The 13,450-nt window shown below is 36.0% G+C and overlaps 1 protein-coding gene across 4 annotated transcripts; it reads right to left on the bottom strand.

The window, feature by feature from the left end:
* Nucleotides 1–1,135: 1,135 nt before the first annotated feature.
* LOC131028520 (pentatricopeptide repeat-containing protein At2g17140) lies at nucleotides 1,136–11,445 on the bottom strand. 4 transcript variants are annotated; one of them, XM_057958803.2, is made up of 7 exons: nucleotides 10,678–11,445; nucleotides 7,704–9,782; nucleotides 7,484–7,604; nucleotides 6,832–7,198; nucleotides 6,503–6,692; nucleotides 3,277–3,375; nucleotides 1,136–3,182 (listed from the first exon to the last, which is right to left on the bottom strand). In XM_057958803.2, exons 1-3 carry the CDS (start codon nucleotides 11,193–11,195, stop codon nucleotides 7,499–7,501), a joined length of 2,703 nt encoding a protein of 900 aa, XP_057814786.1. In that variant the 5' UTR covers nucleotides 11,196–11,445; the 3' UTR covers nucleotides 1,136–3,182; nucleotides 3,277–3,375; nucleotides 6,503–6,692; nucleotides 6,832–7,198; nucleotides 7,484–7,498. The 4 variants fall into 4 exon arrangements, with proteins under 4 accessions (XP_057814786.1, XP_057814785.1, XP_059075690.1 ...); XM_057958802.2 differs by having other exon boundaries at nucleotides 3,281–3,375; XM_059219707.1 differs by having other exon boundaries at nucleotides 1,136–3,375; nucleotides 10,678–11,065; nucleotides 11,140–11,445.
* Between the last annotated feature and the right edge of the window lie 2,005 nt (nucleotides 11,446–13,450).

Raw genomic sequence — 13,450 nt, 5'->3', positions numbered from 1 at the left:
TAACAGCATTTAATTATAGCATAAGTAACATAATAACTTGGACTAGCCCATGTCACAAACACATCTCAAGAATACAACCACAATGAAAGCACTAAATCAGGATATTGAACATTAGTATCAAAAGGCAACCATATGGTATCAAATGTGATCAATATAGTATCTCAACACACATAATACTTCATTTGAAATAACATCTCATGTTAGGACTAGGTAGGCATTACAATACATGCAAACACATATTTTCTTTCTCTTTTTCTTGCTTCAAATCACATAAAACACAAAAGCAAAGGATGCACACATCTCGTCCCATTTAATTTGAACGATTCACTTATATTATTTAATATTTATAAAGATTTTAGAATAGCTTACATACAAATTTCCTTTAAGAAGTTGGTAAATGCTTGCAAAATGGATGACAAATGATCAATAGGAATTGGTAAATATGAACATGCCTCAAGAAGTTGGTGTTTTTATGTTCATTCTCCTCTTCGTCTCTATACCTCTTCACTTTTGATGATTGTATAAGAATGTGTTAGGATTTTTATATTTTTCTTCAGTTTGGGCAGCATTGATGGCCCCTTTTTAAGTTTAGGGTTACACTTTGTTTTTGGGAAAAAAAAACCGACTTTTTTTACATTATAGTCTGGGACATTTTCCCTAGGGCAGCTGAAGAACATCTCCAGAAGTCCCCAAGCTGTCCTAGGAATAATGGGGGTTATTTTGTTCCTATCCCACCACACCTGAGACATCCTTCATATGAGCATACCCCAAAAACCATCCACAGGCAGCTGCATGCAATTGAGCAAGCTTCCCATTATTCTAGAGATTATGGATGGAATCTTTGAAATCCTGCTAGCCATTTCTTTATTGTGTTCTACAGGTGGAACCAACAATGAGTTTGCTGATGTCAAAACTCCTCCATGTTTTCTGGTAAGCTTCTCTTTTGTAGACACATCTCCACCACACTAGCCCACATTAACATTAATTAATAAACAATTGGCTAGCAAACTGATGCAAACCATAATGTATTCGGACAACAGTGTCCTAGTGAAGCTATAGATCAGTGTGAATTGTTTATATGCATAAATGTGGGATTATCCAACATCATAGATCTTGCAAGGCCAACCAGAGAGAATGTTTAATATACTTTCCTTACTGATGGAAACCGTTTACAAAGTTAAGATATGTAAAATCATGACCAGTAGAAGCTAAAGTGGGGAGATGTACAACAGTCAACTATTTCATTAGGATATCTGATATTAATTGCATTAATTCATAATGACCAGTCCATGTCATTCCCATTGCCATTTCCTCGTTTATGTCATTTCTGCTTTGATATGTAGATTCAGCTTCTATTGAAATGAGAACAGTATTTGAATGCAGAACTGAAAATACCACAAGCAGGTTGCTGATTCCACATATGGAGAATGAGAATGCTAGGCTAAGGCATAATTAAATAAGCATGGTTGTGTTTGTAGCGGGGCTAAAAAGGAGATAGTTGACCACGTGGTATTGCAGGCCACAGAACATGATGCCAATAGAGGAAACCAATAAAGGAAAGTTTAGGCTATTGACTGATCTGCAAGCTAGTAAAACGGCAGGTATAGGGAATTGTGTCTTCATAGGGCTATAGCAGCCAAGGAAACTGCATAGGGCACTGCAAGTGCTGCAGACCAAGGCTATGAGGTCCAAAGAGATTGTGTGGTGCAGCAAAACTACACAAGAAGTTGAACAAATAGCAGGCAAAGACTTGACAGTGTGATTCATTCTCAAGCTTGTGAGGATTCCAATATAGTTTCCGAAAGAATTCCTTTTTTTGCTTCATCCAATATGCCATCGGACATACTGTCAATGACTAGGCATAGGTCACAATATTACCGCACATTTTGCTTTTCTTTATATTTAATAATCCCAGAGAAGAGTCATACTTCCAGTTCCAGTGGAGATTTTAGATAGCAACAATGCCAGAAAACCGAATGCAATCGCATCACTCGTAGTATTAAGACTTATGTTATATCAATCAAAACCTTTCAAACGTGTTCTCCTTTCAAGTTGGTCTGTTGCTAAAAATCTTCCTCTTCAAAGACTTTGTATAGTTTTTTGGTACTAATTTTAGGAAAATATGCTTTGCTCAGAATTTCATCTACCAAGTGATCAGCTTCACGCTAATCTGTCCTTGCAATCTAATGCAAATCTTTCCTTGCAATCTCAGGCAAATCTTTCCTTGCAATCTAATGCAAATCTGTCTTTGCAATCTCATGCAAACCTGTCTTTCTTTCAATAAACTACAAGAATTACATAGAATCCACACTGCTTGGTGCAGCTCATTCTCTGTCACTGTGCTTAGATTCCTATCTGTATTGGAGATCATAACTTTCCTACACAAGATGAATTCACATATCGCAATAGATATCTCATATCTACAGTAAATCTATTGTTAACAACTTCTTTAAATTGTTTGCATTTGGCCAGTCAGCTTTAAGGAATGTCCTATATGAGTGCATAATAGGAATGCCAATTGTTCTTCCTGTTCTGCACAAGATCGTAACCTACATACAACTTGGCTTTTGGAAAATATATCTACAGTTATCTTGAATTCAATCATGTCTAACATGAGGAAAAAGCTTCTTCAACATTCCCTTCAAGATTGAAATACACCAACATGAATATTGCAATCGATGACATTAAAAACAAGCCCATCATTTGATAATTTTTAAACCACTTGTCTGCTTCCTCTATAGTTAATATGTTTGTTTAGAGCATTTAGGATGGTAACACATGTTTCATTTGACGTTGCATCTCTAAAATTGCATATACTTCAAAAGTTCCAGATAAAGCTGTATTTAGCTTGTAATCCAGAATAATCTAGCAAGAGTTGTGTACATAAACTACAAACACATTGTGAGTGCAACCACTATCTCCCAATTTCTATGCCATCTTTATGAGAATCCTGTCTTCAAGCATCCTACACAAGGCGTGAAGGATAAGGTTGAATATAAATAAAACTTGGAGAATTTTCTTCCCCTGTAAATAACAGGAACTGTCCCCAGCCTATCCTTATCACAGAAGGTTTCCAACATAACACCTCAAACCTGACCAATAAGCAACATCTCATCTTTCTTCAACTAATTGAAGGCTGCATATGCTTTGTCCACGATTCAAACCTTCGGTAAATACTTGACCTGTATCCGACATGAAGGCACAACTACCTCAGCATCGATTTTCATTTTAACTCTCTCAGTTCAGTGAAAATTGTAGTGTCGGAGAGAACATTACATACGGTTCTAAAACTCTCAAATTCTGCATAGAAGCAACAGCCCTAACTTCCCACTCCAAGAAATTTCATGTAGATGAAGCTGTTTACATACAGAACCCCTGCAACAAATAATGGTATAAGAAATTAGAATGTAAGGAAATCACAGAGTTTTCCCAAATGAGAATTCTAGAAAATTCATTTGCTCAAATATGGTAAGCAACTCAAGTAACATCAAACATGTTTCTACAAAATGGAACCATCACTAGATTGTGTTAGGACCAGCCAAGCCCTTTTATGTGAAAAGTCGCGAAAAAAATGGGCATATTGCTTGCTAAACAGTATTCAGAGAGGTGTGCATGTCCATTTTTACATATATTTGACACATCTCAAATGAAAAAACAAATAGCCTTAGAACCACAGGATTACTAGTGTTTTCATGTGAGAAATAATAACTTATGCCCTATAAGCCCCCAAGGTGTAGACTGATTGGTAAGTCGTTCAAAGATAAAAATATTGGTTGTGTTATAGAACCCCAGCAATAATGTTCAGAGTGGGGCTAGCCTCCAGCTCATGAGTTATAGTGCTTGTGTAGCTCAATAGCATTCATGCAATAGTCTGTTGGCATTATAAACTCAGATGAGAATGGTGGATGTTGTCATTGATGGCAACAAGGTTCCACAGGTTCAACCGGCAATAGACTTCACCTACTGGCACCAGCAGATACAACAAGGCTTATTCACACCGGCAGCAGCAGAGGCACAAGCAGAAGTACAGAATCAGCACACAGAAAAGACATCAGAGGAAGAAAAAGCAACAGATGTGGTTGATCCCGAGTCAAACGTTCTATTCACGATGAAGGTTGACACTCAGGACATCAACATTACAATGGATGATACATCTATTCCAGAAATTGGTAAGGACCAGCACACGGACACTCCTTTAAATGTTGATATTGATAAAATAATTGTTGATGATAAAGAAATCAGAATCTGTAAATATTGAGATTTCTGACTCACCAGTAAAGGCAGTTGACACTCAGCAGGATGTTGAGATACCGGCAAATAAAGCACAAGAACGGACAGCATCTGAACCGGCAAAGGATAAGAATGAGAATAAGGAAGAGGAAGTGGTAGCTGAACAGAAAACAGAGGAAGGGTCAAAAATATCGGGAGAAGAGAAGAAAGATAATGCAGAACCTAGCACTTCTCCCACTACTTCAATTTTGGATTTCAGACCAACAACTGTTACAGAAGTACTTTTGGATTCTATAAAGAAAATAACAGAGTGTAATGCCTTAGCATTTAAGGCTATCGATGAATCTCTACCAATTTTGCAGATGATTGCACCGGAGTGCAAGGTAGATCACATTGTTGGCTCAATAGGTAAATTGGACACATTGTCTAAATTCATTTCTACTAACATTCAGACATTAGACAAAATAAATGAGAAGACTATTCAAGAAAAAGTTGATAAAGAAAAGGAAGTATTCTTTGGAAAAACAATAAAGGATTGTACTTAGCAGATTGATACACTGCTACCGGCATTGAATTCTACCATTTTGGAATATAAGGAATTATACCAGGAAGCTTGTAAACCACATCACCTAACAGAAGATATTGATGATCAGATCAGAAAAACTCAAAAGGAAATCGATGATATTGCGGATAACATAATTGGTTCTTCCGAACTAACATCAATCATAGAACAGGAGATGGCTATATATGAGGAAAAGATTGAAAATCTTGAAAAAGAAAAGGCAAAACTGAAAATGAAAACCAGGGAGTTGAAGAATAAGCTTGGTCCAAGACTGGACAATCTAATCACTCACCGGAATGCACTATCAAAAGCTACAATTCAAGGAGATAGATCACTGGAACAGAAAATGCACTATCATACCGGGATGATCAGGCAAACAGAAACATTAATCACCGACAGTACGAAGTTCATGTAGGGTTTGAACTTAGTTCTGGCAGATATTTTTTAAGTTGTACGCAACCGGCTTCAAGGTTCTAAGTAAATTTTTGAATTTTTGAAAACTTTTGACATCCTTTGTCATTGATGTCAAAGGGGGAGTGGTATAGTGAGAAAAATGTACAGTGAACAGATCATTTGCTCAGGGGGAGCACTCACAGTTTTGGATTCACAGTTTTTTATTTTTCTCATGAGTGTTGCCATCAATGCCAAAGGGAGAGATTGTTGGCATTATACACTCAGATGAGAATGGTGGATGTTGTCATTGATGGCAACAAGGTTCCACAGGTTCAACCGACAATAGACTTCACCTACCGGCACCGGCAAATACAACAAGGCTTATTCACACCAGCATCCAGTTTACACCGACAGAAGATTATACCGGCATTCCAAGCCGACTTGGCAATAGCATTGTTTATGCAAAATGAATTGCAATGTAAACTATAATTGTATGGCCGACATGTTGTATTGTAAAGACTCATATATTTATGAGTTCTTGTAGGTCATTCGAAATGTACGTAAGCCAAAATATAAGATAAGATAGGATATGATAGCGAATAGTTGTATATGCATTTTGATGTGTTTATTTTGGAGTGAATAAGAAGCAGAGCAGAGCGAAGACTATTCTGTATAAGCAAAATCATTTGACAACATACAGGCTAGGGTTTTTGGCAGAGGCAGAACCGGTATCAGACAGAGCATAACAGCGAACTCATCTAGCATTTTGATGCAAGTTGTAAAAGTTCATTTTATGTTTACATCAGTATGATGTTGTAGTTAGTGAGACTCCACTTTTGTTGTTGAGCAGTGAGCTCTAGGCAGTTGGCCTTCCTGCATGTGTAGGCCCCTTTTTGTACTAAGTAATATTTATTTATCTAGCCAGTGAGTAAATATTGTGGGTCACAAATCCCACCGAGGTTTTTCCCTTACCGGGTTTCCTTGCCAAAATATTTGTGTTATGGTGTGCATTGATGTTGATTCCTTTATTTCTCTTTGTTGCATTATTGTTTGCTTACCGGCATATTAATCTCAGTTACAGAATCGCAAATAAGTTTAAATCTTTCATTAATCAATTATCTAACATAGTCATCTCACACTGATTCTGCCAGTTGAAAGACAAATAAATTAACTAATTCCAGATATAGAGAATGGGATCACAAAACTTATACGCATAGCTCTCTTCTTGCTATTTGTGCATTTATTTATTGCATTGTAGTGTTGTCCATGTGTCAAAATCATCTCACACATTTCCATATTTTAAACTTTTCAACATACCACATTTTCTTGTATGCTTCGCTAGGCCATGAGCACCTCCATGTTTCCAGCCAATCAGACAAGTAATTTTATCAGCTTAGAATGTTTTTTGAACCAGGAAAAAATATCAATTACAAAGAAAATTGCCTTTTTTAATCTGTAGTTTGAAATTTCAATTGAAACTCTCATGCCTGAAAATCAGCTTTATCACCTGCAAAATCAACAATAAAACAAGGACATGTTGTGGCAATGTAGATCATCTCTACAAAATAACCAAAACTAACAACAAGGATGTTGCTATAAATCTAAATTCTAGTTGACAATTAAATATGATTCAAAATAATTTTTACCTTCCAATATAGCATGATTTTGGAAAAGTTAAAAACTTATGTAATGAACAGAAAGGAGGAGGATACCAAAGACAGTATCCTCGGTGATCTATACAGGCACACACATACAACTAGGAGAAGATTCTGATAAAAACCATGTCGTTCCTGCCATTCAGTTAGAAGATTACAGTTGCCTTGCTTCACATGGTTGCATTCCCCAAACTGTTATTTCAAGTTCTTGTAGAGCAATCCAATCATTTAGATTTAGGATCATGGAAGACTGTTACAACTCTTCTTTGTATGTGTATCACTTATGACCCTAAAGTAGAAGTGTCCGAAAGGTCTATCAATGTTGAACAATTCAACTGTACTTGAGTACTGAAGATAACTGCACATAAAACAAATTTTGATTAAACACAAAAACAACAGTCAAACTTTGTTATCTAATTAACTAGTCAACTTCTTTTTTGTATTGTAGAAGATTTGAACTGAACACCATTTAGGTGCCTACAACATGAACTTTAACATTAAACCAAACAAATACAGAACACACTATTTGTTGAAGTAAACTGTTCTTCTAGGTTGCCATGTATGTTAGCATGCATATAATTTTATCAATCTCTACAAATAAACATCCTCCACAGTTTTCATCTTCTGGTTTCAGGACACACACCTGGCCATCTATTGACTATTCAGACTGCCATATGTGTGATGAAATGTCCTCTACGTTGCCCCGACCCCAGCCTTCAGCTATTCTCTTTATAGCTTTTGTTGCTACAGCGCTTCCTTCATCCCTGGAAGATGAGGAAAATTAGAACTGGAGTATATATATGAAGATTAGTATTTCTAAAGCCAAAGCACATTCCAACAAGTGGGGGCTCAAGGAAATATACCTATGCAATAAAGAGTGCCAATAATTTTCTCTAAAACTAAAATCTTCCTTTGGGTGGGGCGCTCTTCCATTGGATGCATCATGGCGAGTAGCCATGTCCATCATAGCATCACAGAGTTTACTAACTTCATTCCTTTTACCTAGCTTATCATATATGTTGATTAATGGGATATATGCAGCAGAATCAAAAGTGTAGCCTTTGTCTATCATTTTATTCAAGATGGTTCTTGCCTCATCTAACTTCTCCTCCTTACACAGGTTACGGATCAGTTCCACATAAGAAATACCATCTAGTTTAAAGCTCTTCTCCAAAATTATATCAAGAATGGACTGAGCATCAAATGGTTTTCCATGTTTACAAAGTGCATTGAACAGCGTACCATAGGAGATTGAATCAAGAGTAGATACTGTCTCTGCTCTTTTCAAAAGCTTCCAAGCATCGTTCACCTTGCCTGCCTTGCAAAAACCATCAATGAGTGTGTGGAACAAAGAAGCATTGAGGACAAAGCTTTTCTGCCACAACTCCTCTAAAAGGGCTTGAGCTTTGTTCAGTTTGCTTCCTTCACAAAGGCAATTCATTATCATGCCATAAGTATATGCATCAGGTGCATAACCTTTCTTTTGCATGTGTTCTAACAATTTATAAGCCCTGTCTATCTCCCCTTTACTGCAAAGACCCTGCATCAATATATTGTAGGTTCCTCTTGTGGGAACACATCCCCTTGTTTGCATCTCATTTAAGAGTTTGAAAGCCATCGACAATTCTCCATGCTTACAAAATCCATCTATTAGGGTACTATAAACAATTGCATCCGATTTGATGCCTTTCTCCAACATCTCAACAAATCGTATCTTTGCTTCATCCATTCTGTCCTCTTTGCATAAGCCATCAATGACTGTGGAATAAGTGACAGCATTAGGAAAGCAACTTTCAATTTTATTTTCATTTACTAGTCCCAAAGAGACCTCCTCATCGATGTTGCCATTAGCCACAATAGCATTACTGCCCTGTAGCCACATTGATTCCATAATTTGAATAGCTTTGTCTAGTTCACCATTTTTACAGAGGCTTTGAATTATGATATTACAGGTTATGGTATTTGGAGTAAGGCCTCTATCCCTCATTTTCTGCAAAAGTTTTTCTGCTTCTGATATCCTGCCCTCTTTAGTAGCACTCTGGATCAATATATTGTAAGTAGCCGTATTAGGTAAAAGACCTTTCCTCAACATTTCACCTAGCAACTCTCTTGCCTGCACAATCTTACCTCTCTTGCAATATGCATCAAGCATTGTGCTGTATGTTACAGTGTCTGCTTTGATTCCATTTCCTGTCATTGCTTTCAACATCATCTTTGCATCAGACACCATGCCCTCTCTGCACATGCCATCCACTAATATGTTGTAGGAGACTACATCTGGAGCAATATTATCCCCAATCATTTCTTCAAAGACCCTACGAGCCTCAGAAATCCTCCCTAGTTTGGCCAGTCCACCTAAAATAATGTTGTAAGAAACCACATTACAAGTATGTCCAATGCCCTTCATGTGCTCCATAATCTTATAGGCTTTCTTCAGTTTACCTTGCTTGCAGAATGCATCAAGAATCGTGTTAAAAGAAGTTGTGTCAGGGCCAGGAAGCAGCTTATCCTCCATGTCTTTGAGTATTTTCAACGCACTCTCTATCTTCCCCACTTTACAGAAGCCATTAATCAAAGAATTGTACGTAATGACATTGGGAACACATCCATCATCTGGAATTTGTTGTTCAACCAGCTGTTGTGCCTTCTCCACATTATCCTCCTTGCAGAGACCATCAATAACAGTGTTGTATGTTACAATATTAGGATTGCACCCACGTAACCTCATTTCTGCCAACAGCTCCAAAGCTCGGTCTGTTCTGCTTCTCTCACATAATCCTTTGGCCAAAATGGTGTATGTAAAAACATTGGGAGCACAACCCTTTACATCCATTTTCTGCACCAGAGTTTGGGCATCATCCACCCTATCCACAGCACACAAGGCCTGAACCATAATATTAAATGTAAATGCATCTGGTTGGATTTTTCTACTTCGCATTTCCCTATTGATGCAGTCACTTAGAAAGATCAGAATACAATATCCACAATTTAAGATATCTATCATTTAACATAATGACTTCCATGAATTATTCAGTATAAGTTAAAAAGTCAGAACCCAGCAGCCACAATTTAAAACACAGAACACAATGCATAACTTCAAGTAGAGCGGTTGTGAGGAACAGAATTTTGATCCAATGTCATTGAGCTTGAAAGTTTATGCTTGTATTTTAATTTGTGGGTGTCATGTTCTGATCTAGCAGAACATTTGCCTGCCGATGCAGGGCTTTAACAATATCAGAAAACAGTACATGGAATTAAAAACACTACACAGTGGTGTCCAGACACACGATATGATGTCCAACTGTGAAAATCTCAAAAAATTAATCAGAAAACAATGTCCACAATGCATTCGGACTTGGTAAATATTGGATGAGGTTATGGCCTGTAGTGTAAGGTCAAGCTGATTGGACCACATTCTTAAGAAGAATACCATAATCATTACATGCCCCTAAAGTTATAGGCTGCCAGGGTGAGAGAATTGGGAAACCAGTGTCTCCGTTGCCATTACAGCACCACCACTTGAATGCAATGGCCACATCTAGGAACACAGAACACATCCTTTCAAATTCAATGAACCTTAATCAGAATTCTGTTCCTCAAAACTAGCCTACCCTATATTATTAATGCTCCTTCTACTCTTTTCACATAAAAATGTGCCCAAAATGAAAATCAATCATAAAAACCAAATCTTTCGATCACAAAAAACATGCACGGCTAAAATCCTCACATAAACCAAAACTTTTGGGAAATTCCTTACTGTTCATAACTACAGCAGCAGAAAGTTTAGTTTACTAAAATATCTACAACCACTAAATTAAATTTAGAACATCTCTGTACCTGTAGAGCATAGGAACCATCTCTGGCCTGTCCTTCTTCAAAAAAGCTTCCAATAATACATTAAAAATCCTGACATTCAGAGCAACACCATTGTTGTATTTTTTCTTCAGCTCCTCGAAGCTTGCATATGCATCATCCACAAATCCAGCTTTTGCCAATTTTATCACAAGGTTCCAAAGTGCTGGAACAGCAATCTCTGCGTCTTCTTCTTCATACAAATTATGGCACAGTTGTCTGAGTTGGGAAACCATTTTTGCTTTGCAGAGGATGTCAGAAATGGCTCTGATTGATGCTAAACTGTGACTACAATGAGCATCTTTTTCCCCCAATACCCACTTGTAAAATCTCCACGCCAAAGAAGGGTGCTTTTCATTTCTGTGAAGAACCTCTGCAACAAGAGATGGTGTGAGGATTTGTGGGTCTATTAAGTCAGTCAAAGCATTCTCCAGATTAGAAACCCACCGAAATTCGTGTTCAGAAAACAGCGCGCAGAGCCTAGTTACTAGGTGCTTCGACATAGCCTCCAATGTATAGTATATAGATGCATATAGAAATAGATATGTGGGAATCTGCAATTGTTTGACAGACAACCATATTCTCCAGTCCTCGATAATCCAGACTTGATCAAGAATTTATATATCCAAACCAGATCACGCTTCGAAAATGGGGAAGCTCACAGACCCCTTGCCTTCACCCGAAAATAGGTACTTCCCCGAGCCAATTTTTGTACCATTTTGCCAAGCATCATGTTTCTTAACCTCTCGATTATCAATTTAATTTTTATTTTATCGAAAATATTCTTAGAGAAGATACAATCAAAATATTAGCAAGATTGGAAATCAATCTCTATTTCTTTGGGAAGGCATCTAATTTTGTTATTACAAAAAAATATTCATGTATATATCTTATTTTCTACAAAATTAGAACTTTTGACTCATGTATATATCTTATCCCTACATAATTAGAACTTGTGACCCACGTACATATCTTACCCCTACACAATTGAAACTTGTGACCCACATACATATCTTACCTCTTATAGAAATGAAACTTGTGACCCACATACATATCTTATCCATTATAGAAATGAAACTTGTGACCTTTCTTTCAAGAGTATAAGTTCTCTACCACTAGATCATATAAACAGCAAATTACAATGTAAAAAAATTACAGACACCATAGCAGCTTACAGATACAAAAAGTTATCAATAGCAGCTGCATAGTTATAGATACAAAAAGTTATCAAACAAACTACTAAACAAATATAAAATAGAACACAAGGAATATGACCATTAAAATACATCATATAAGGGATATTGTGGAAGGACCAAATCTTTTTATATAAATATATGAAATGTATTTTACTGTAGGAGATTTGAAGTTTTGGTAGAGGGTATAGTTAGAAATATATCATTATATTTATATAATAAAGAAAAAATAAAAATAATTTAAGTTAATTAAGTAATTGTTAATAATTCTATACAAATTAATTTGAATTGAGTGATGACAATAAGAATTAATAATTTTGATAATTAAAACAATTAAATTAAATAAATATGGAGGATATTATTTATTTATATGGTTAAAGAGTGGGTATCAAGAATTCTAGAATCTAATTTATATTAATATAAGAAATGGAAACTCTTTATTAATAAATGGCCTCTGATTTTCATTATGTGCTTTATCAATGATCAACTTTACAAGTATAGGTCAAGTTTGTGGACATTGATTTATTTCTTTAGTTTGAACTGATCTTGTATAATGAGAATACTCTATTGATTGCTTGAACATTCTTTGTTTGCTTTGCTTCTTCCCGATATTTAACAACTAGCAATATTTAAAATATTTTGGAAGGGTTCTCATTTCATTTCATCACAAGAAGCCACATTCTTAGAGGTCAACCCACAAAAATGTGCACAAAAGTTTGAAGACAACAAGAAAGTTGGTCTAAAAAGCATAGAAAGACTAAGAGACAATTCACAACATATCCAAATAATGTAGATTACAAAAGTAGTGTTATGAATTATATGATTTACTATGGAACTTATTAACCAATGTGCTAAAACTATAACACATAGATCATAGAGTTTGATCAAAAACATTGATTCAATAAAACTTACAAGTTTTCTAGAAGCATTCTAATCTATGACTTAACATGTGTAAACATGAAGCCTAGTAACTCAAATGCTATGTTTATTCTATATATGAGAATAGTGATGGTTAGAATAATGTAGTTAATATAATATAAAGCAAATGAGAATCATAATGGTCAAATAGTTGTTACTTTCCTTCTATTTTGCCTTATGTTACAAAAAGTGGGCATTAGATGCATGATAAATGTTCATGTGAGTAAGTTTGGCTAGAGTTATCTATAGACTCTTTAGACTAGAGTGTAGAATCGTAATTTTTCTCCATCGAGAGTAATGCTCTATAGAAGGCTTACTTATGTATCTTCCTTTTTGCCCATCGTACAAGGTGTATACTAGCAGTATTTATAGATGGGATTCTAGCATCGTAAAATGTACACCCTTAATTGGGTGGTACAATTCGACGCTTAGGTTTGCACCTGCCTTAGCGTGTTTGTATCTTGCATTTAAAATTCCCTTTAAGCATTTAATTAATTAATTTAATTTAATCTAAAGTCTTCTTTTATCACTCTACACATAAGTCTTCTTTTATCACTCTACACATCATAAAATTGGGCCATTTACCCTAAGTGTGCCCCTTTTTATTTTATTCTTTCAATTAATTAATTCATCAAATACCCTAATTA

This window comes from Cryptomeria japonica, chromosome 4 (assembly GCF_030272615.1).
Source record: "Cryptomeria japonica chromosome 4, Sugi_1.0, whole genome shotgun sequence".
NCBI classification, from domain to species: Eukaryota; Viridiplantae; Streptophyta; class Pinopsida; order Cupressales; family Cupressaceae; genus Cryptomeria; species Cryptomeria japonica.
This window is presented reverse-complemented; position numbering and strand designations above follow the sequence as displayed.

Coding starts and splice junctions, on each gene's coding strand:
- LOC131028520 (XM_059219706.1), bottom strand. CDS start 11,195: ATGTCGAAGCACCTAGTAACTAGGCTCTGCGCGCTGTTTTCTGAACAC. Junction 9,783..10,677: donor ATGGTTCCTATGCTCTACAG/GTACAGAGATGT, acceptor CTGCATCAATAG/GGAAATGCGAAGTAGAAAAA. Junction 7,605..7,703: donor TGGCACTCTTTATTGCATAG/GTATATTTCCTT, acceptor CTCATCTTCCAG/GGATGAAGGAAGCGCTGTAG.